This window comes from Molossus molossus, unplaced genomic scaffold (assembly GCF_014108415.1).
Source record: "Molossus molossus isolate mMolMol1 unplaced genomic scaffold, mMolMol1.p scaffold_m16_p_10, whole genome shotgun sequence".
Lineage (NCBI taxonomy): Eukaryota > Metazoa > Chordata > Mammalia > Chiroptera > Molossidae > Molossus > Molossus molossus.
In genome coordinates this window covers 67,083,839-67,107,113 of record NW_023425345.1, presented here as the reverse complement: position 1 = coordinate 67,107,113, position 23,275 = coordinate 67,083,839, and the positions used below count along the sequence as shown (strand labels likewise).

The 23,275-nt window shown below is 39.0% G+C and overlaps 1 protein-coding gene across 2 annotated transcripts in view; it reads left to right on the top strand.

Moving 5' to 3' along the window:
• The window catches only part of MSRB3 (methionine sulfoxide reductase B3), a 170,322-nt gene that overhangs the window by 13,312 nt on the left and 133,735 nt on the right, over positions 1-23,275 (top strand). The window contains exon 2 of one of the 2 annotated variants that reach the window (XM_036250648.1): positions 22,330-22,456. The exons of the other annotated variant lie outside the window; for it this stretch is intronic. Coding sequence (XP_036106541.1) covers positions 22,381-22,456 — 76 coding nt within the window. The 5' untranslated portion in view covers positions 22,330-22,380. The remainder of the gene's footprint in view (positions 1-22,329; positions 22,457-23,275) is intronic. 2 annotated transcript variants of the gene reach the window in all.

Below are 23,275 nucleotides of genomic sequence, written 5' to 3'. Positions count from 1 at the left end.
TTGTGTTTTCCTATGGAGTCAGATTTGTGTGTTTTCTCCCATTGCTTTTAAACCTCATCATTCATATATCTAATAATAATGGTAATAATAGTAGCAAATACTCCCATAAAGAGCTTACTATGAGTTACGCACTAGTCTAAGTATTTATTATTTACATATATTAGCTCATTTAATGCTCATGGCAACTTTATCAAGAAGGTACAATAGTATTATGATAAATCATATATTAAGTTTAGGGACTGAGGTACAGCCATTCAGTAATTTGTGAGGCTATTATTTGAACCTAGGCGATCTGGCTCCAGAATTCATGCTCTTAATCATTACACTATTCTAACTCTTATGCAGTCTCATTTTAATTACAGTTTTTCTTTTTAACTTCTGAAGATGTTAGATATTTCAGTAACATTAAAAAAGAAATTACCTTCTCTGGCTGGTTTGACTCAGCGGTTAGAACATCAGCTCACACACCAATGAGTTGTGGGTTCAATTTCGGTCAAGGACACGTACCTGGGTCACCATTTATCCCCAGCCTGGTTGGGGTCGTATGGGAGGCAGCCACTCGATGTGTCCCTTTCACGTCCATGTTTCTCTCTCTCTCTCTCTCTCTCTCTCTCTCTCTCTCTCTCTCTCTCTCTTCCTCTCTCTCCCTCCAACTCTATCTGGAAAAAAAAAAAAAAAAAAAGGAAAAATGTCCTCTCCGGTGAGGATAAAAAAGAAATTACCCTAATGTGATGTTCACCATTGATTTTCCTGAATAACACCAGTTGCTTAATGTCACCCCACAGTTTAATTTGTTTCATGGTTAGTCCATGACTTCCTTATATAGGTTTTTACCCTCAATTCTCTGGGATTTACTATTGTTTTTCATTTCTAATTAGAAGGGAAGATTATTGCCTCTTCATTATCCTTTAATAAACCTTTCAGTGTATCACTTTTGATCTTTGGTTTAGAATTGCTTCCATTAATTCCCTGTGCTAATTTGGACCAGTTTCTTCATATTAAAAAAAATGACATCTTCTTTTAAAAATATTTGTGTGACATTAAATGAATCACTTAATCTTTTTGAACCTTGGATTTCACAACTAAGATGCATTTGTTTAGTATAATTATTTCACTAAGCAGACATGTAATTACTGATGAGAACTCCCCTTCAGTGTGAAATAACCAAAGGAGATCATGAGAGACAAGAGTGAGAAAATCATTTTGTGGTAGGAGCAAGAGGGAAATGGTTAGAATTGAGGGCAGATAGGAGGGCCAGATCACAGGGGGCTCTTAGACCAGTGTGAGGAAGCCTTTAGGGGATTTAGGCAGGCAGTGTCAAGACTTAGTTTGCAGTTTATTTTTTATTTTTTATTTTTTTTATTTTTTTATCCTCACCCGAGGACATTTTTCCATTTTTTGTTCAGATAGAGCAGGAGGGAGAGAGAGGAAGAGAGAGAGAGAGAAACATCGACGTGAAGGGACACATCGAGTGGCTGCCACCTGCACAACCAACCAGGGCCGGGGACAAACTGCAACCGAGGTACGTGCCCTTAGCGGGAACCGAACCCGGGTCTCTCTGTACCGCAGGCCGAAGCTCCAACCGCTGAGCCAAACCGGCCAGGGCTTAGTTTGCATTTTAAAATAATCACCTGACTGTTGTGTGGAGAGAATGGGTTGTAGAGGGTCAAATATGGAAGCAGGTAAGCCATTTAGGGCTAGTTCAGTGGTTCTGGTAAGAGTTGATAATGGTTTGTAGCAGGATACTTGTGGCAAAGTTGATGGATTGCTGATAGATTGGATACAGGGTCTAAACACAAGAAGAACCATCCACACTATTCCACTGAAACTACCCGGATTGGAGCAATTAATGGTGTCCATATCATTAAACTCAGAGGACTCAATTTGGTCCCTATCTTTCTGATTTTAGGGCATTTAATACATTGACCACTCACTCCTAGAAATAGTCTTTTCTCTTGGTTTCTAACACTGTTTTGTTAGGTTTGTGATCTTAGGCAAAATAATTGAATTATCTGTCCCCCAATTTATTCACTTGTAAATAGTATTCCTATTGCATAGGTTGTTGTAATCGTTAATGAAATAATATGTCAGTTACTTAGCACGGTGTCATCACAGAGTTTATTCATGGTAAATGTTAGCTAGCAACCTCATCATCATCCCAGTCGTCGTCGTCGTCGTCGTCATCATCATCATCATCATCATCACTGTCATTCTGGGACAAGACTTTCTTGGACCTCTCCCTTCTCTGGCCATTGATCAGTTTTTATGAATGGTATTATCGTTTGTGCGGTCGCTTGAGCCACACTGGAGTCCTCCTGAATTTTTTTCTGCCTTGTACCCTATATCAATCTTTTGCCTAGATTTCTGTAGTAGCTTCCTCATTTTTCTCACTACCTCTGGTCTTATGCCACCCCCATCCATTTCCCACTTTCAGTTATGGTAATCTTTTAATATGCATATCTGATCATGTTCCTCTACTTAGGTTATTTCCCTTTCTTTTTAGGATGAAGTTCCAAATTCATATACAGGGTAGGGCAGATGTAGGTTTACAGTGTGAATATGCAAAACACAAAATTTATTCTTGTATTATTTTTTATTAATTATTGTATTATTTTTTGTACTAATAACTGTAAACCGACTTTTGCCTCACCTGTATCTGCTTCCAGGATTGCTTTTGCCTGCCTCGGTGGCCCTCCTCAACTCCTCCCAGCTCCAGCCTCTTGCTCTTCTTTCATAGCCTTCGATGGGCTAGCCGCACTCTCCTCTCGGGCCCTGCTCATCTCTTTCTTCGTGTGGAGCACTTCTTTCCTGAGTCTTAATCTGGGCAGTGCAGATTCTTTCTTCATTCTTAGTTAAATGCACCTCTAGGCACACATTGTTAGGCCTCCCGAACCAGACTACTGTCTGCTGCCATACAAGACGTTTATTCCTTCTCTGTCCCTCTGTGATCTTCACTGCCCTTGCTTCTAACGTCTGATATGTGCGCTTCCTGGCGGCAGGGACCCTGCCATCTTGTGTCTCACTCTGTCCTCAGCATGTTTGTTAAACGGAGTCAGAGGTGAATGCAGCATGGGTTTGCCCGGTTGGCGGAATGAGAGGCCTTCTATGTGGTGTGTGTTTTCCAAATCTTTCAGGGTGATAAAGGGGAGAAGAGAAAAGTTTAAATTTACTGTAGTTTAACTCTCCGACTTCAGTGGCCTCAAGTGAGAGAGGAGGGAGGCAGCCTCAGAACTGGGGGTGGCTGTATCACAAAGTGTGTGTTGCCTTAGGGTTGAATTTTTTCCCCTCTGATCCCAGTGACATCTAGAATTTTAGTGGCGTGCCCCTAGTGTGTCCCAGGTTTGCCTGTTTTTTTTTGTTTGTTTGTTTGTTTTTAAAAGTCAGCCACGGCAGCACTTTTCAAATCTTCGGTACACTAGGCATGAGTATTGCTACACAACCCTCAGAAGTGTGCCTTCCAGTGTCAGAAACGCTTGCCAGAATTACCTGCTGGGTCCAGATAAACCCTGTGCCAGTTATTAAGCTCCCCATATGTGTGACTTACCGTCTGGCCTTGGATTCTTCTCATTAGAGTCCTAGTGGAATCTGCTGGATTCTCTTACGCTAACTTGTAGGAACAGTGTTCGCACATGAGATGAATTGGGAGTTGGCCTTTTCTTCAATACACCCTCTCTGTACTTTATCTAGCAGAATTTTTCAAACTAGTTCCTTTTAGTTGCCAGTACTGATGTAGATTTTTCTGTATTTTTACATTCTAGTCACCATTTCAATAAGTAAAAATCTCACTGAGGGAAGACATGAATGAGTTTTCTTTCAAAAGATATTTATTTTGTATTGCCACCTTTATGTGCATGTGTACACATGTGTGTGCATTACATGTACAATTTCTCTTTTTATCATTTTTGATTCCTCCATCCTATTTGTTTTGTAACTCTGTATGAGAGTAATTTTTATTAGGTACATTTAAATCATTTATATTTTATGTTACTGTGGATATATTTGATGATATTCCTTATCCTGTTGTTTTATCCTCCTTTTATGATCTCTACCCCTTGATTTTCATTCTTTGGCCATATGGTTTGTGTTATTTGCTTTTTTCTTTTATAGGAATTGGAAGGGTTGACGTCATATTTTAGGTCTATGATTTTGAAAAAGTGTTTAAAATTATTGAACCTGAAGTTTTCTAATTATTAAATTTAAAAACAAACTAAAACTGCCCTGGCTGGTGGGGTCAGTGGTTAGAGAACATCGTACTATGCACTGAAAGGTTGCTGGTTTGATTCCTGGTCAGGGCACATACCCAGGTTGCTGGTTCAATCCCCAGTCTGGGTGCATGTGGGAGGCAACCAATTGATGTTTCTCTCTCACATCGATGTTTCTCTATCTTTCTTGAATCAATAAAAAACACAGCCTTGGGTAAGGATTAAATAAATAAAAAAATAAAAATAAAAAAATAAAATAAACAAGCTGCAATAGCATTAGACTCTTCTCTGCAAGAGGGGATTTTGTATTATTTTATCCCCCACCCCCACCTTTGTTAAGTAAAGGGAGGCCTGTAGATCCACATGATTATTGTTAAATTATTTCTATATCATATATTATCTCTTCTAAGGATTTAATAATCTTTTCATGTAATTATATAATAACATACACTGCATCTGTGATTACCACCATACCCTTTGAACCTTAACTTCACCAGTCTTAGGGATATTTTGATTCAAATGTCGTTTGGCTAGAGCCTGTCCTTGAGTGTCATGGTTTTTGTTTTGTTTTTGTGGGTAGGGCAGAATGCCCATTTCCTGAGCTCTCCTGTTGTCTGAGGACTTACTATTGTATAACATGTTAACCCTCCCTTGCAAAACAACATTTAGTTGATAAGAGGAATGAATCTGAAAAAGCACAATTAGGAGGCTAGAAAATGCTTTTAGAATAACCTGAATGTAAATACTAGTGTAATTATGGAACATAAAAAGTTGCTAGCATTCTATGTGGAAGAAGAACCAAGGAACAATGGAGTTTACTGACATTCAGATGACAAATTAGTGTCAGTTGCAAGGTCACTACTGGGAATTCAATACCTCCAGTGTTGTAGATCATTCTAAAGGTCATGATGCAAAATTAGTTATAAGTCCTAGAACAGTTTTATCTTTGAATGAGTGACTGATAAGGGCAGTTTTAGTTGAATTGTAACAATATTTTATAACTCTTTAACTCTTTTTGAGTTGTCCAAAAGTTTACTTTGTTACATTTCTGTTTTTTTTTTTTTTTTCAGTACATTTGCCTCATGAATATATAAGATTGGATCACTCTCTATGATTAACTGAAACAGCTGATTGTAAAACTTGAAATTTTTATGGTTTTGGTCAAACATAATTTTTTATGACCATCACCAAAACATAATTGCTGAAATAGAAAAATTAATCTTAAATTGATCTTAGTTATCAGCTAGAACAGTGATTTTCAACCTCTTTCATCCCACGGCACACATAAACTAATTACTAAAATTCTCTGGCACACCAAAAATAGTTTTTGCCAATCTGACAGAAAAATAGGCATAATTTTGATTCATTCACAGCAGATGGCTTTTGTTGTGTTGGCTGTTTTCATTTTTTATTTGACAGCCTAAGGGAAAAGAGGTCAGTGCCCCTGACTAAAGTCAGGTACTGCATGTTTTAAACATTCTTGCGGCACCCCGGTGTGACGTGGCACCCCAGTTGAAAATCCCTGTGTTAGACAATCACCTCATTCTTATCTTGTTCAAAACTAAACTAAACTAACTCTCCAACACACATACACACACTCCCCCTCTCTCCTTCTCCATCTCTATCTCTACATAGTATCTCAGACCTCCTCTTGCTTTTTCTTCTCAGGGAAGTAAAATTCACTAGCAGAACAGTCTGCTAGTTACTTTCTTTTTTTTTTTCTTTTATCCTCACCCGAGGACATTTTTCCATTTTTTGTTCAGGTAGAGTGGGAGGGAGAGAGAGGAATAGAGAGAGAGAAACATCGATGTGAAGGGACACATCGAGTGGCCGTCACCCGTACGACTGACCAGAGCCGAGGACAAACTGCAACTGAGGTACATGCCCTTAGCGGGAACCGAACCCGGGTCTCTCAGGACCACAGGCTGACGCTTTAACTGCTGAGCCAAACCGGCCAGGGCAACTTTCAAAACATTATCTCATTTAATCCTTCCAAAACTTAGTGAAGTAAGTGTTATGATCTGTAATATGCAGATAAGGAAACTCATAATCAGAGAAAGTAACTAATTAGCTCAAGATTTATCAGCTGGTTAAGCCATGGAGTCAGAATTTAAACCTGGTCCTAACTCTTTTCTGTATACCACGTACCTAGATACACTGTAGGACTCTTGTCCTGTGGGAATGGACATCAAGCACAGACACGGGGGAAACAGAGGGAGTAACATTTGAATGCAGTTCTACGAAAATATTTGTTGATCCTTTATTTAACAGAAGTGAATGTCACTCTCTCAAGGAGTTTATAAGAGAGGCATATATAAACCTAAAATTCTTTGCTTTATCTCTTCCTACCCCTCCCACCCCCCCCATCCCTCTGAGGTCTGTCAGTCTGTGGTTCTGGATCTCTTCTGGTCAACAGCTTATTTTGTTCATTATGTTCCACAAATAAGTGAGATCATGTGGTACTTGTCTTTCTCTGACTAGCTTATTTCTCTCTGCATAGTACTCTCCAGGTCCCTCCATGATGTCTCAAAGGGCAAGAGATCCTTCTTTCTTAACGGCTGCATAGTATTCCATTGTGTAAATGTACCACAGCAAAGGAGGGGGTCAATGAAGAAAAATGGGGGATATCTGTAATACTTTCAATAATAAAATTTAAAAATTATTTATATAAACCTAAAATTCTAACATGCAATAATAGATATAACAATAGACGTACTGAAGTAGAAAGTAGTAAAGAAGAACTGACTCATTTTCTAATGGAAGAGATGGAGAGAAGGGTGAGGGAATAGCTGTGAAGAAAAATTTCCCACCTATTGAAACTGGGCCTTGAAGGTTAATAACGAAGAGTTTATATAACATGGAGTATATGGATGGCAGGGTGAGGGTAAAAAAGGTGTGTGGGAAATTATAAATAGTTGGCTATTATCAGAAGAGAATATTTATTTATTTATTAACTTATTCAACAAGCACTTATTGAGTGCCTACTAAAGGTTAGGCACTGTTTGAGGTACTAGACATAAAGTAGAGAACAAGAGAGTTCATGGACCATGTAATGTACCAGGAGTTTTGGGGACTGATGTTGTACACGTCAGAAAAGGAGCAACCGGATTAGTCTTGCTGCCAGGACAGAGACTGCGTTTTCCCTTGTCATTGCCAGTGTGCCCAGGAAGCACAGGGAGCAGGGTGCTGGCCTGGGCAGGCTGCCACACAGCACTTTGCAGCAGTGTGGAGGGTGGTCATGAGGGGGGACAGGAAGACCGGCGGGAGGCCATTACTGCATCCCAGATGAGAGATGAAAAGGTTGTGTTTGACTAGTACCTTGGCAGTAAAATGGACAGCACCTAGTGTTGATTGGATATGAATGATTAAAATAAAAAATAATTAAAGGGGGTACTCCCAGGTTTGAGGGTTAGTGGCTAGGTAGATGGGAGTACTTTTCAACAGGATCGGGAATACAGAATGAATAAGAAATTGATGAGGAAAGAAAGAAACAGATTTGGATATGATAAAGAGTTTGAAGTACGTGTGCAGTATTCAAGTTCTTTTTATTTACATATTTTATTTTATTATTATTATTTTTTTTATCCTCACCCGAGGACATTTTTCCATTTTTTATTCAGATATAGCGGGAGGGAGAGAGAGGAAGAGAGAGAGAGAAACATCGATGTGAAAGGGACACATCGAGTGGCTGCCACCCGCACAACCAACCAGGGCCGGGGACAAACTGCAACCGAGGTACATGCCCTTAGCGGGAACCAAACCCGGGTCTCTCCGGACCGCAGGCCGATGCTCTAACCGCTGAGCCAAACTGGCCAGGACTTATTTACATATTTTAAATCCCTATCTGAGAATATTTTTCTATCTATTTTTAGACAGAGTGGGTGGGAGAAAGAGAAACATCAACATGAGAGAGACACATCTATAGATTGCCTCCCGCAAGACCCTGGCCAGTGCTGGGACCTAACCACAACCAAGGTACATGCCCTTGACCAGAATCGAACTCCTGACTCTCTGGTCCACAGACCGACGCTCTAACCACTGAGCCAAGTTGGCGAGGGCAATTTTGCAAAATATTTTATTTCTTTTACATTATGATCTTATTCGGGGATTCTCCTCCCTCCCAAGTTCAACATGGTGTCAAAGGATAGTTGATAGAGGCCATTAAGATTCACCTTTCACTGGAGCAAAAGGGGTCCATTTTTATAAAATGTCTCCTTTATCTGCTATTTCAGATACACGACAGAGAGAATACCATGAGAATTTTATTTCATAATTTTATTACTTTCTGTAACAGAAAGTACTAAACTTGGAGGAGAGGGATGCTCAAATTCTGATACAAGAGGAAATATTTATTTGCCGTTTCAGTGCTAAAATTTTCTATTCCTAGAATGGTGGCAAAGTTCTTTTTGTTTTTAATTTTATTTATTGATTTTAGAAAGAGAGAGAGAAACATTGATTTGTTGTCCTACTGACTGGAGATCAGATCCAGGAACTTGGCATATTGGAATGATGCTCTAACCAAATGAGCTACCCTGCCAGGGCTCTGCAAAGTTCTACTTTAAAGTATTTGAAAGATGATTCAAGGATATATATTTTTAAGGCTTACATTCTATTCATTAAAAATAGTTTTTTAGCCTGGCCAGTGTGGCTCAGTGGATTGAGCCTCATCCCATGGACTGAGAGGTCCTGGTTCGATTCCTGGTCAGGGCACATGCCCGGGTTTTAAGCTTGATCCCTAGTAGGGGGTGTGCAGGAGGCAGCCAATTGATGTTTCTCTCTCACATCGATGTTTCTCTCTCTCTCTCTCTCTAAAAAAATCAATAAAAACATATTTAAAAAAAGAAATTATAAAAAACAATAAACAAAATAGTTTTTTAGTGCTAATAGATACCATAGTTTATAGTTCAAGGCATGGGATTTAGTCAGCCTGCATTAGCGTTTCTTTAGATGAAATGGTCTGTTGCAGCATTTTTTTTGCATGTGTAAGGTTTTAAAATATATAGTTTTACTGATTTTTAGAGAGAGAGGAGGGGAATGGGAGACAAAAAAACAGCAATGTGAGAGCGAGACATCGATCAGCTGCCTCCTGCACACCCTCTACCAGGGATTAGTCCACAACCTGGGCATGTGCCCTGGCCGGGGATGAAACCAGCAACCATTTAGTGCACAGGATGATGCCCAGCCAACTGAGCCACACCAGCCAGGGATATAAGCTTTATTTTAATCATAAACCTGCAGAAGGTTCTTGGTACAGGTGCTAAGATGAAAAGTCACAGTGTCCAATTCCACTCCTCCGCAGCTCTGTCTCATTCTTCCGAAGTAGTGCTTTAAAAATCATTCTTCTGGTAGTTCTGGAACTTTAGTCCATGTAGTTATAGCACTACTACTTATTTCATCAATTTTAGATAACACCCACTTATGAAAAATAAAGATTTATCTGCTCTCACTTCTCTGTTCTGTTTACCACTGTTTACTGTTCTGTTGATTTTCAATTGCTGTAGGTACATTTTTCTAACATTAAATAATATATTTGTTCATCAATTTTTGATAGACTACATGCCAAGCTGTTGTGACAAAAGAGATTCCAAGTGGAGTGACTTACACAAGCAGAAGTTTATTTGTCTCCCCCATAACAGCCCAGGATAGGTAATAGCCCAGGGTTGGATTGGTGAAGACTTTCTTTACCTATGGCCTGTTAAGCCTGTTTTCCTTGTCCAGTAGCTGTCATCTCAGGGCCCAAGTGTGCTGCCCCAGTTGTTGCCATTTCCCAGGGGGAAGAAGTCGAAAGCAGGTAACTCTGTCTTTAAAGGAGGTGACCTGAAAGACCACACATTGTATTGACTTATATTCCATTGGCCAAAACTTAGTATCATGTTCACAACACAGCAAAGGAGCTGAGTAATGTAACTGTTATGTAATTTAGCTAACATTTCAGAGGGTTCTATTACTAAGACAAGGAAGAATAGATTCTAAAGGTCAATTAGAACTTTCTAATCTAGTTAGTATCTCTTAACTGTCTACTTTATAAGATGAGGGTCCTGATACTGTTACCATTTCCTCTGCCTTTCTTTCTGGACTTCTTTACATTTATTAGCTATATGCATTTTTTTTTTTTTTTAAATTATGAAGTTACTAATGTGTACATTCTGTTCTGAGACCACAGCCAAGTCTTTGTCTATTTGTCTATAGTTGTTTCTAGAAGCATACCCCCCCCCCCCCCACACACACACACACAGATACCTATTGTTTACTTACAGGTCAAAAATTAGATCCAGGGTCATGATTTCTGGGCCACTGGAAAGGATATACATTTTTTCTAGCATCATGACAGATGAATAGTTTTTTTTTTCCCCCGAATAATATTTGTAGATTTATTAAAAGCAGGGCACTTTATTTTTAAGATCTGCATCTGGGCACTGACTTACTGGATCAGTAAGAGAAGAAGCATTGAATGTGGTTAGTTTCCAGGAGCTTTCGGTGAGTTCAGGAAATGAGATACTTGTATCCAGTCATTTTACTGTGACCAGGAGCTGCTCAGTCAGTTTTACAGCTGAGTGAAACCTTAGTTCTCGAGGAGCTTGCGCCAGTTTGTAAGCTCCAGGTGATCCGAGGTAAAGTAGTTCACTCCTAGCTCTTAATGTTTCATTATGAGAGGGGAGCCATATCTTTGGACCAAGGTGAGAATCTCTTTGGAATAGTTAGAAACAGAAGGGATGACTAATGAGATCTGCATCTGGGCACTGACTTATCAGATCAGTAAGAGGAGATGCACTGAATCTTCTGGGCTCTTCAAGGTGGTCTCACTGTCTTTAACATTGGAGTTCCCATCATTTCAGACGCCACCGTTTTCCCAAACAAGGACAGCAATCTGGGACACAGGAATTCTGGCTGTTGAGGAATTTTTAGTGTAGTAGGAGAGAGATTAAAATAGACTTCAGTTCAAATTCCAGCTCCGTCATCTACTGGCCATATGACCTCCGCCAAGCTATTCCATGAACTTTAATTTTTGCTGGAACACATAATCCCCAAATCCCAATGGTTTAAAACACAAAGTTTATTTCCTGCTTGTAATTCATGTTCACTGTCTGTTAGAGAGGAACTCTTCTCCATGTCTCCTTACTCCAGGGTCATGGTTACGGAGCAGCCACTATCTAATTATAGAACATTGCTGGTCACTGTTGGAGCAGGAAAGGATAGTCTGACACCAACAATTTAAGTGCTCTGGCTTAGAAGTGACACACATTATCATTTCTGTTCACAACTTAGTGCCTAGAACTAGTGACGTGGTCTCCCTCAACCACAGGGAGCTGGCCAGGAAATGCATTCCTACCATGTCCTTGGAGAGCAAGAAATATTGGACAAATAGTACTAGTGACTACCACATAGAGGAATGCCTAGCTCAGGGTGGATGTGAGGACTAAATGATATTATGTGCTCACGTACTCAGTCACCTAGTGTAGGTGCTCAACATTGATTATCAGTAGCAGTAATCAGCATAGTAAGGTGTACACATGCAAAATATTTGAATAACAGTGTTAAGTGGGTCTAAAGCTTCTTTCACATAAGCTATATAAGACTACATCACAATGCATATGAAAGTGCCTTGTAAATTAGAACATAACGTGCAAATGCAAGTCAACGTTGTTATTATCCAAGAGATATTAGAATATACAGCATTAGAGTTTGATTCAGTGTTAGAGCTAGATCTGCATAGTTATCTATCAAGAAATGATGGTTGAGTTATAATAATAGGTGAGATTTACAAGAGAGATTAAATAGTGAGAAATACGGAGAGTACCAAAGGAGTAGCTCTGGAGCATAGTCGCAGTTTGGAAATCAGAAGGAAATATCACAGGAGATAGAGAAATGGTTTCTGGAAAGCAAGGAAGAAAATGATACTTTCTAGTACCATTGAAAAGCCAAATGAAGAATGTTTTCAAGTAAGGAAAATCACCATTATAAAATGTCCCTAAGAAGCATTGAGTGTCAGTTCTATGAGTTCTGTGGAGAGTCTTAACAAATAATCAATAGGGAATGTATTTAAGAAAGAAATAGAGGTATTACTTCAGAGGGGTGTGTGCCAGTAGCAGTGCAGCGAGGAAGTTATCACAAACCCACGTTCACGGCGAGGCTTCCGGGCTCGGAGGGAAGCACGGGAGGGAAGCTAACTGGTCAAGGAGGGAGCGTCCGTTTGAAGTCAGGTGCGAGGAAAGCAAAACCAGCTGTACTATATAAATACAACAAAACGAAAGAGTAAGAGAGAAAACTTTGAAAAAGTATAAAGGAATTTTTTATAGTAATAAAAAATGATTTGTTTATGGGGGTTTTGCTTTCCTGTTGGCACTTTTTAAATATTAAGAAAATGAAACATATAATGTAGACGCTATGAACGATGAAATCAATGTACATTTTAGAAGACAAAGATTTGTTTTACATTGGCGGATAGAAGTTTTAAAATATTAATGAAAGCCCTGGCCAGATTGGCTCAGTGGTTGAAGCATTGGCCCGAGGATCAATGAGTCGTAGGTTCGATTCTGGTCAAGGGCACGTACCTCGGTTGTGATTTGTCTCTGGCCCTGGTCGGGTTGTGCAGGAGGCAACCAGTCATTGTGGCTCTTTCACATCAAAGTTTCTCTCTGTCTCTCTCTCTCTCCCTCCGTCCCACTCTATCTGAAGATAAACAGAAAAAAATATATCCTCGGTGAGTATTAAAAAAAAAAAAATTAATGAAAGAATGAACAAATCCCTGTATTTGATTACATTCTTTACAAAACAGGAAACTTGAAAAACAGGTAACATTTAGTAGAGTTATAATTAGCACTAGAAGAAGATGGACTTTTGTTTGTAATTCTATCTTAATTATATTGGTGTGTCTTCTGAATGGACACAGTTTAACCCTTGCATTGTGAATATTAGGTACAATTCTTCTTTTGCCCCTTTCCTACTTTTTATGTGAACTGAATCATAAAGAAAATGTAGGTGCTGCAACATGTAGGCAAAGAGGGGTTTCAGCCTAATGTTTCCTCCAAGTGGCTGTCTGACCTTTCATTAGTCTCTTTTTAAACAACAATATTTTTTGCCTTGGCCAGTTTGGCTGAGTGGTTAGAGCATCGGCCTGTAGACCAGAGAGTCCCCGGTTCAGTTCCCACTAAGGGCACGTACCTCGGTTGCAGTTTGTCCCCGGCCATGGTTGGGGTTGTGTGGGTGGCAACCAGTCAATGTGTCTCTCTCACGTCGATGTTTCTCTCTCTCTTTCTCCCTCCTGCTCTATTTGAAGATAAATGCAAAAATGTCCTAGGGTGAGGATAAAAAAAGAATAATAATAAATAAAAATATAAACAATGTTTTTGTGGGGGTTTTTTTGTTTTTGTTTTTTTGTTTTAAATTGATTTTAGAGGAAGAAACATCGATGTGAGAAACATCAATTGGTTGCCTTCCACATGCATCTGACCAGGGACCAAATCCAAAATCTGGGCATGTGCCCTGACCAGGAATTGAACTGGCAATCTTTTGGTGTATGGGAGGATGCTCAGCCAACTAATTTACACCAGACAGGGCTTATTCAGTCTCTTCATTTCTGTTCTGTTATTTTAAAAAAGAAGATGATTTTATTCATTATTTTATTTATTCAGTCCGTTGTTTCTCCCACTCTTTTTCCACTGAGGTACACATGATGGATGATATTTCATGAGCAACACGCTCACATAGTCACACACAGATTATGAGTATAGACTGAGGAACAGGTGGTCTAGGCTGCACATTCCTGGTGCTAGTTCTAACGCCATTCTTTTCTCTCCCATTCCAGAAAGCATGTCAGAAAACAAGTAAATGAAAGTGCTGTTGTTAAAGAGATAACTCAAAATAAATCTTTGTTGTTTTCTTAAAAATCCTTATTCTCAAACTGCGGGATCTAAAGACAGCTTTTTTTTAAAAGCAGCCCTGGCCGGTTTGCTCAGTGGTTAGAGTGTCGGCCTGTGGTCCAGAGAGACCCGGGTTTGGTTCCCGCTAAGGGCACGTACCTCGGTTGCAATTTGTCCCAGGCCCTGGTTGGTCGTGTGGGTGGCAGCCACTCGATGTGTCCCTTTCACATTGATATTTCTCTCTCTCTCTATTCCTCTCTCTCCCTCCCACTCTACCTGAACAAAAAAATGGAAAAATGTCCTTGGGTGAGGATAAAAAAAAAAAAGAAATAAAAGCAAACCCAGAAAGTATTATATTAGCACCAATAAAGTAGAGCACCTGAAGTGATCAATAGTGTTTAGAACAGTAGTCTTTTTACACTGAAGAATACAAAAGGCATGATCTGTGACAGTGTTCGCCATTTCCAAATCCTACCAGGCATGCCTTTCACAGGTTAGGGGTTGATATAATCCTAATTATAGTAAAAAAAAAACAGCTATTTCTGCAAAATGCATACAAAGTGACATTACTTACACACTATTCTAAAAATATGTAGCTGTTATCTCTAAGTAGTTTGGAGGACTGACTGAGGATTCTGAATAGCCAGTGTTCTGTTGTTTTTATGACAAATACAAAAAGATCTCTGCTTAACCAAAAGGATGCCCAATTCTAGCTAATAGCCAATTCTAATGGCCTGTTGATTTCAACAAGTAAATGAGTGATTGACCAGTTCATTCAACAAACATGAGTTGAACATACCTGGTGCCAGGTACCATGCTAATAAGAACAAAAATGTTTCTATGGAACTTTGCTGTAGACCAGTGGTTCTCAACCTTCCTAATGCTGCAACCTTTTATTTTTTTATCCTCACCTGAGAACATTTTTCCATTTTTTGTTCAGATAGAATGGGAGGGTGAGAGAGAAAAACATCAATTCAAAAAGGACACATTGAGTGACTGCCTCCCACACGACCCAACCAGGGCTGGGTACAAACTGCAACTGTGGTACATGCCCTTAGCGGGAACCGAACCCGGGTCTCTCTGGACCGCAGGCTGACGCTCTAACCACTGAGCAAAACTGGCCAGGGCCGCAACCCTTTAACCTAGTTCCTCATGTTGTATGTGGGCGTATCTGCATGTGGGAGGACCCGCCTGGAGGAGGATAGAGGAGCGGTGTCTCGGTTCCTAAGACCATCGGAAATATGTGTTTTCCGATTGTCTTAGGTGAACCCTGTGAAATGGTCATTTGACCCCCAAAGGGGTTGTGACCCACAGGTTGAGAACCACTGCTGTAGACAGTTAGATTAGTGGTTCCCAAATGCTGGCCCAAGATGAAATTTCTTCTTTAATAATGAAATGAGAAAAATAGCGACAATGAAAAAATTTTCCCATAAAACTAAACATATTCTATTCAAAAGAATGTTCTTTATTTATCATGGTGAAATTAGAGTTTGGGGCCTTTTGTTTGTATTTTGCCTTTACTTGACAAAATTCAAATTTGTCGACTCTCCTTTGACCACTGTAGTTTTTGGGGGACATTTACCAGCTTGTGGAAAACCACTGATGTAGACATTCCTTTGTCATTTATTGGAAAGGGATTTGACCTTTAGGTTTGACCCTTTAAATCTATTAGCACAATCAGCTCATTTATTCTGGAGCTAATTATCAACTTTGTGAGTTCTTTGAATTCCTTGTTTATACCATCTTTCTCTGGCATTTTATCATTCAATTGCAAGGAAAAAAAGTAAAAAGAAATAAAAATAACGCCAAACCAAAAACTAACAAACTATAGTCAAATTTTTGGATTTCAGAGTTCTGGGCATGGAGAAAGATTGAGAGGAAGTAAAAAATGTTGACCAAAAAGGACATTTAAATTATCTTTAGATCTCAGGTCAGAATGCATTTTCAACCTCCCACCTTCATAGGAACCGCTAATTCCTATGAAGGAACCAACTGGTCTTAATTCATACTATTACCTCTAAGCACCATTAGCAGTTGAGATGGCAGAGAGAACAGAGTGTGGGAAATGATGACCCTGAACCATCAGTTCCATAGAATCGGTCATTTACATTGCCATTTTTTTTTCACTCAGTGAATGGTGCCAGGTACTGGGATAACAAAGATGAAAAAGACACCGTCCCTGCACTTAAGGCACTTATAATACTTTAGAAGAGGGAGACAGAGATGTAAGCAAATCAGTGCTCTGCAAGTTGTTGCAGGGGATGCAGTAGCATGTGGGCGCCTCAGTGGGGCCATGTTGGAGAGGGTAGGAGTGGTGGGAGGTACAAGTGGTGACAGGAAGAGCAAGGTTGTGGGATGAAGAAAGACATGGACATGGAAATAGGAAACAGCAGACCTATTTGGGGGGGAAATTATGAGCATATTTGTACGGCAGGAGCGTGGTGTGGGGTGGGATGTGGTTATGGCAGGAGAAAGGCTGAATATTCAGAACTTTAGATGCTTTGTTTAGGAATTTGGGCTTTATCCAAAGGATTTACCAGAATGTGTTCTGTGGGATGGTGATAAGAAAGAAAGGGGTTCTCTGTGGTCAAAACTATTTGAGAGGCACCAAGTGAGACAAAGTTAAGCAGGTGTATTTACTGCAAAGAGTCTAAGACTCTTTATATTGGGTAGCATTTCTACAATTATTTGACAACCTTCTTGAAAGGGTAATTTCCTGTTTCTCAGAACATGGTTTGGGAAACCCTGCAATCTGCAATAGGGAATCATGAAAGACTTCTAATCAGAGAATTATTGACAATCATGTAATCTAATTCTATTTAACACATAGTGTAATACTGCTTATTCGGACTGTTCAACCAGTATTTTTTTTTTATCCTCACCTGAGGACCTTTTTCATTTTTTGTTCAGATAGACTGGGAGAGAGAGAGAGAGAGAGAGAGAGAGAGAGAGAGAGAGAGAGAGAGACATTGACGTGAAAGGGACACATTGAGTGGCTGCCACCCACAGGACCCAACCAGGGCCGGGGACAAACTGCAATTGAGGTACGTGCCCTTAGCGGAAACAGAACCCGGGTCTCTCTAGACCACAGGCCGACACTCTAACTGCTGAGCCAAACTGGCCAGGGCTCAATCAGTATTTTTTAACTCCAAATATTTTCAAAATGCTGTGCTAGATATTCTGGGAAATTAAAAATATGCCTAAATCGTGTGTCTGACAAAAACAACAACCATGGTGTTTATAACGCTTATTCTTTTGCCAGATATTGTCACCACTTAGAAGCACGAGCTTCTTTTGCCTCTTTTTGGACTAGGACTGTTTCTGACTAGGGTCCTCATCCAGGCAGCTAACGGAATGCAGTGGAAAGAAAGCTAACACATTGAAATTAGAAATTTTGGGGGGTGGAGGGAACTATTAGTTTGGCCCTCAAAAGTACAGTATCGTCAACATACTGGAACTTTGGTAGATTCAAATGGAATCTTTAGGATATATCATAGTTGTATCCAAGGAGTTTGGAGAACAAATCGGAAGGTGAAAGAGAAAGGGAAGTTGCATCTGATAGGAACAGAAAGATCAAATCTAGAAATCTGAGCGTGTGTCCAGCTTTTTACATAACTCCTTACTTTTTTCACTTACTGCCAAGGGAGAGAATCTTCAAATAATCTTCTTGAATTAATTGAATCCTTATTAAGTGTTTATTATCAGCCACGTTATATAGTAGGTAAACATAGAACTAGATGATCTAGAGTGGGTGGGTTCAGCTTCAGGCTTTTAGTCGACAATTGTGTAGGGACCAAGAGCACTGACCCAGGCACGAGATGGCCTTGGTTGAAATCTATTAAAGCATTCAGTTCAGTCATTTAAGGGCCTGCTCCTAACTAGCTGTAAGATTTTAGGCAAATTACTTAACCTTCTTGTATCTCTGTCTCTTCATCTAAAAATGGGAACATGATATTATGTATCGTATGAGGCCACGAGGATTAAAGGAGCTAATAAATGTGAAGTGCTTAGAAAGGTGCCTGCCACGTGCCCTGCAGCTGAGTTGCAGTTCACCAGCTGTTACTTTAAGGCTATCTCTAGCCTACCATTTCTATCAGGGTAATTCACTATGGAAATCCATCAAAGAAGAGTTAGTTTTCTGGCCTAAATAAGAAACTGACTTTGGAGAATGGCTTGCTGATTCTAAATAGGATTGGGTATAGATAGACTGCTAGAAATGTTAATTCTGTAATTTTAAAATATAGCCTGGTACTGGCACAAGAACAGTCATATAGATCAATGGAACAGAACAGAGAACCCAGGAATCGACCCAAGACATTATGTTCAATTAATATTCAACAAAAGAGGCAGAGCATACAATGGAGAAAAGACAGTCTCTTCAATAAAAGGTGTTGGGAAAATTGGACAGGTACATGCAAAAATATGAAACTAAACCACCAACTTATACCATACAAAAGAATAAACTCAAAATGGATACAAGATTTAAATGTAACTCGTGAAACCATAAAAACCCTAGAAGAAAATGCAGGCAGAAAAATCTCAGACATCATACGCAGTAGAATTTTCACTGATACATAGCCTAGGGCAAGAGAAACAAAGGAAACATTAATAAATGAGACGACATCAGACTGAAAATGTCTGCATGGCAAAAGAAACCAGCATCAAATAGATAGGGAAGCCACTATATGGGACAACATATTTGCCAATGATACTTTGGATAAGGAGTTAATATTCAAAATGTATAGAGTACTCATACAACTCAAAGGGAAGACAATCAAATTAAAAATGGGCGAAGGACCTGAATAGACACTTGTCCAAACAGGACATATAAATGGCCAGGAGACATATGAAAAAATGCTCAACATATCTAATCATCAGAGAGATGCAAATTAAAATGACCATGAGGTATCACCTCAAATGTGTCAGAATGGTGGCCATCAACAAATCCTCAAGTGCTGGCGAGGGTGTGGAGAAAAGGGGACTCTAGTACACTGCTGGTGGAAATGCAGACTGGTGCAGCACTGTGGAAAACAATATGGTATTTCCTCGAAAAATTAAAATGAAGTTGCCATTTGACTCAGTGATCCCACTTTTGGAACATAGCCTAAGAAGCCTGAAACACCAATCAGAAAGAATATATGTACCCCCATGTTCATAGCAGTGCTATTTACAATAGCTAAGATCTGGAAACAGCCCAAATGTCCACCAGTAGATGAGTGGATAAAAAAAGCTGTGGTACATTTATACAATGGAGTATTATGCAGCTGTAAGAAAGAAAGATCTCTCACCCTTTGAGATGACATGGAGGGACCTGGAGAGTACTGTGCTGAGAGAAATAAGCCAGTCAGAGAAAGACAAGTACCACATGATCTCACTTATTTCTGGAACATAATGAACAAAATAAGCTGTCGACCAAGAGATCCAAGTCATGGAAGTAGGGAACAGACTGACAAACCTCAGAGAGATGAGTGGAAGGGGTGGGAAGAAATAAACCAAAGAACTTAAATGCATATATGCAGAACCAATGGACATAGATATTAAGCTGGGGAAAGCAGGAGGGGGGAGGGAGTGTCAAGGAAGGGGTCATTTGGGAGAAAAGGGGACATCTGTAATACCTTCAACAATAAAAAAAAGAAAGTAAAATAAAAGAAAATATAGCCAATATTTGTACACTTAATAATAATAGCTAACATTTGCTGAGCATATGCTGTGTACCAAGAGTTGTTCCAAGTCCTTTTTTCCCATTAACTTATTTTAGAGTTGAGGAAGCTGAGTCATTGAGAGGGTAAGTGACTTGCCCAAGGTAATACAACTAGTTAGGGGCAGGGCCAGGTTTCAAACTGAGGCTATCTGACCCCATAGTTCACACACATCCATCATGATAACCTATCTTTCATGCAAATGCATTCTGTATTTTAGATCCGTTTGCCGAAGTGTTTCATTTCATTTACTATAAACATAAATTAAATGCAAAACATTAGTGAAAAATTAATTTCATTAGATCATTTCAGCATAAAAATAGTTATTTTTCTGTTCTAGAGATAAGTTGCTCTTGTGTGGCACGTTAGAGCCATTGTTCTTTAGAAGTAGAAGACTGAGTTTGATTTCACCAGGGCATCCAGATGCAAGCATCCATTCTTTAGAACTGTTTTTCACTTTACATCTCAGATACATATTTTTAGAATAGTGTGTAAGTAATGTCACTTTGCATGCATTCTGCAGAAATAGCTGCTTTTTTTTTTTTTTTTTTTTACTATAATTAGGGTTATATCAAACCCTAACCTGTGAAAGGCATGCTTGGTAGGATTTGGAAGTGGAGAACATTGTGACAGATCATGCCTTTTGTATTCTTCAGTGTAAAAAGACTACTGTTCTAAACACTATTGATCACTTCAGTTGCTTTACTTTATTGGTGCTAATGTAGCACTTTCTGGGTTTGGTTTTAAAGAAAACTGGGCAAAACTAATTTGCCACTAGATGGAGCCCTGGCTATTTGGGTAAAAATAAATGCAACAGAGTCAGAACATTAAATCATGCAGTCATATCATGCTGGAGGGCCCCCGGTATTTGAGGCCCTCGGCTTTTAATTGTAGAATGCATCTTTGTTCTTTGCCTGACCTGCAGAGTGACATCACTCCCTTTCTTCCTGTGCGCTGGCTTTGACACAAGCCAGATGGCTGCAGCCATCGGTAGGCGCGCAGGCTGCCTGGTACAGCAGTTGATGAAACAGAATAGGAAGACGTTTTATGGTCAGCTGCGGGAGCACAATGAGGCTGCAGCTTTGCTAAGTAATTACATTTGCCGTGCATACTTTATTCCTCACAGAGAAGGTCACAAGGAGAAAATACATTTTTATTTATGGCGTTGTGAGGTATAGACCTTTGATCTTTTATTAGTCAGTAGTCTGCTCCAAAGGAATGCTCTCTTTTCCCTGCTCTGCAATCACTCGTGAAAATGGCATGTTTATTTACGTTTAATGGTTCTTTCAGGCTGCGCATTGTGATGCTTACCTTCCCTCTTCCTCCCTTTTGTCTCCCGTTAGTCACACAAAAATGTTTTAGTTTTGTAGTGAGTTTAGTTTGGAGAAGTCAGAGTTCAGGCATGTTAATACAAGCAGATTTCTGTCAGATATACTCCAGAGTGATTTGCTAAAATATATTACTGTTTATTATGTGTTTGTTCTTCAAGGGGGTCAGAAGAGACCAGGAACAGACTCTTATTTTGGGGAGATGAGGGTCAGGAAATGAACTAGACATTAATTTTATATCCATTTTTGAACATTTAGTGGTTAAGGTCACTTACAATGCTAATTTTAAATAAAATATTAGAAGTTAATATTAATCAATTCTTTTCTATCTGCACTTGAAGTTAATCTTTACCAACTGAAAGACTGTGCAAAACTTTAAAGAAAGTACTAACTGCACCTTCCTCTAAAGTCTATCACTCACACAATTTTGAGATTCTTCCGCATGACTCATTTCTAAAAACTTTTTGAAATATTTTTACCATTTTTAAGATTAGGCTGTGAATATAATTCACAGAATTGACCTAGAAATTAGAAACTATAAAATCAAATGAAAAATTCATATTCGCTCTGCTTTGTTCAAACTTAACACTGTTTCTAAAGCGAAGTGTCTGAGTTGTCCCTAGATTATTTGGTTCTCTATTAATAAAAAATGAAACTCTAATAAAAGAAATCTCTTAATCTTACAATATTTTACAGTCTTCTCCAGGGAGGGCGATTTGCAAAAATTGCTGGAAGAAAGCAGCGTGGTGTAAGGGAAGAATATGGCTTTGCAGTAGATGTAACAGGGTTTTCTAATCCTTTTTCACTGGTTATTTGCTTTGTGCCCTTGGACCTTTGAGCCTCGGTTTCCTCACATATTTATTGGGGGATAAAACCTACCTCCTAGGTTTATTGCAAGAATGAAATGATACAATGTGTTTATTAGGCCCCAGACAGTTCCTGTCACATGGTACAAACTTAGTAAATGCTAATTCCTTTCAACTGTTTTAAAGTTAGTCTCTTTTCTGAACCGCTTGCAAAATGTGTTCACAGATTACAGTTATATTGTATAATATTTTATTCATAAGATATAAATAATCCTGGGTTGAAAGCAAGCTCACCATCTGAAAAATAGGCATTTGAAATTTATTAGCACTGTGTATGCATGTTCAGTTCCAGATAAAGCCATAACCATCAATTGTGCAATGGATGTATTTAACATTTGTGATGTTTTAATTTTTTTCTTTTGTCTCCTACTCAGCTCTTGCCCCTGTTCTTTGCCTCTCGTTTTGTCGGTGAAGATATCACAGTGATGTCTGCATTCAACCTGCTGCATTTGATGACAAAGAACCAGCCAGTGGCCCTTGGAGCCTGTGGGCTTCCCTCAGGTTGCTGCTTCTTGTACTGTACCTAGTGAGGGCACTGGGCTGGGTGGGTGTTTCTGCTGCAGGAAATGATACACCACAATGCTTTGCTAAATTTCGTTTTCTTTTACTTGGGTCCTAATTTGAAGACGGAAATTGGTTATAAATCACCACTCTACTTTGAATAACATTCATTTCCACAATCCTTACAACCCTTGGAAACATTGTTCAGTTTCCTAGCTTAGTTTATAATTGTCACTACTATTTCATGAGATCTTGTTCTTCAATGCACACTGCACATCTGAAAATCATAATGTTGTTCATAAGAGGCTGGTAGTCTTGATAAGAAACCGCCCCAAATCACACAAAATAAGACATTCGTCTTGTTAAAGGATAATGAAATTCTTTTCATTCCACTTGTGGCCATTCCTTTAGGAAAGAAAAAATTAAAATAAACAACTTTAGAATTATTAAGTTAGTTATTGTAGTTAAAAATAAAAAAATGTTCTACTTAATGAACAAATCAACAGAACTAATATAGCATGTGTCAACTGATTCTTAAATTAGAACCATCATACTTTTTAAAACTGTTAACTTATACATTTAAACAAGTGCAGCATGAAAGTCAAAATTTCATTATGTGCCTGTATAAAATAAGTTTAATACTTTAATTTATTATGAAAGCGCATGGTCAGATATTTCTGTGAACATTATTGTCAGTGTTGTTTATATTTTCTATTAATGTACATATGTCTATTACTATTTTGTAGAGGGAATTTAATTCCAATTCATTAAAGAGTCATTGACTGTTAACGGTGAGTGCCAGGCATTGTGTGAAGCAGT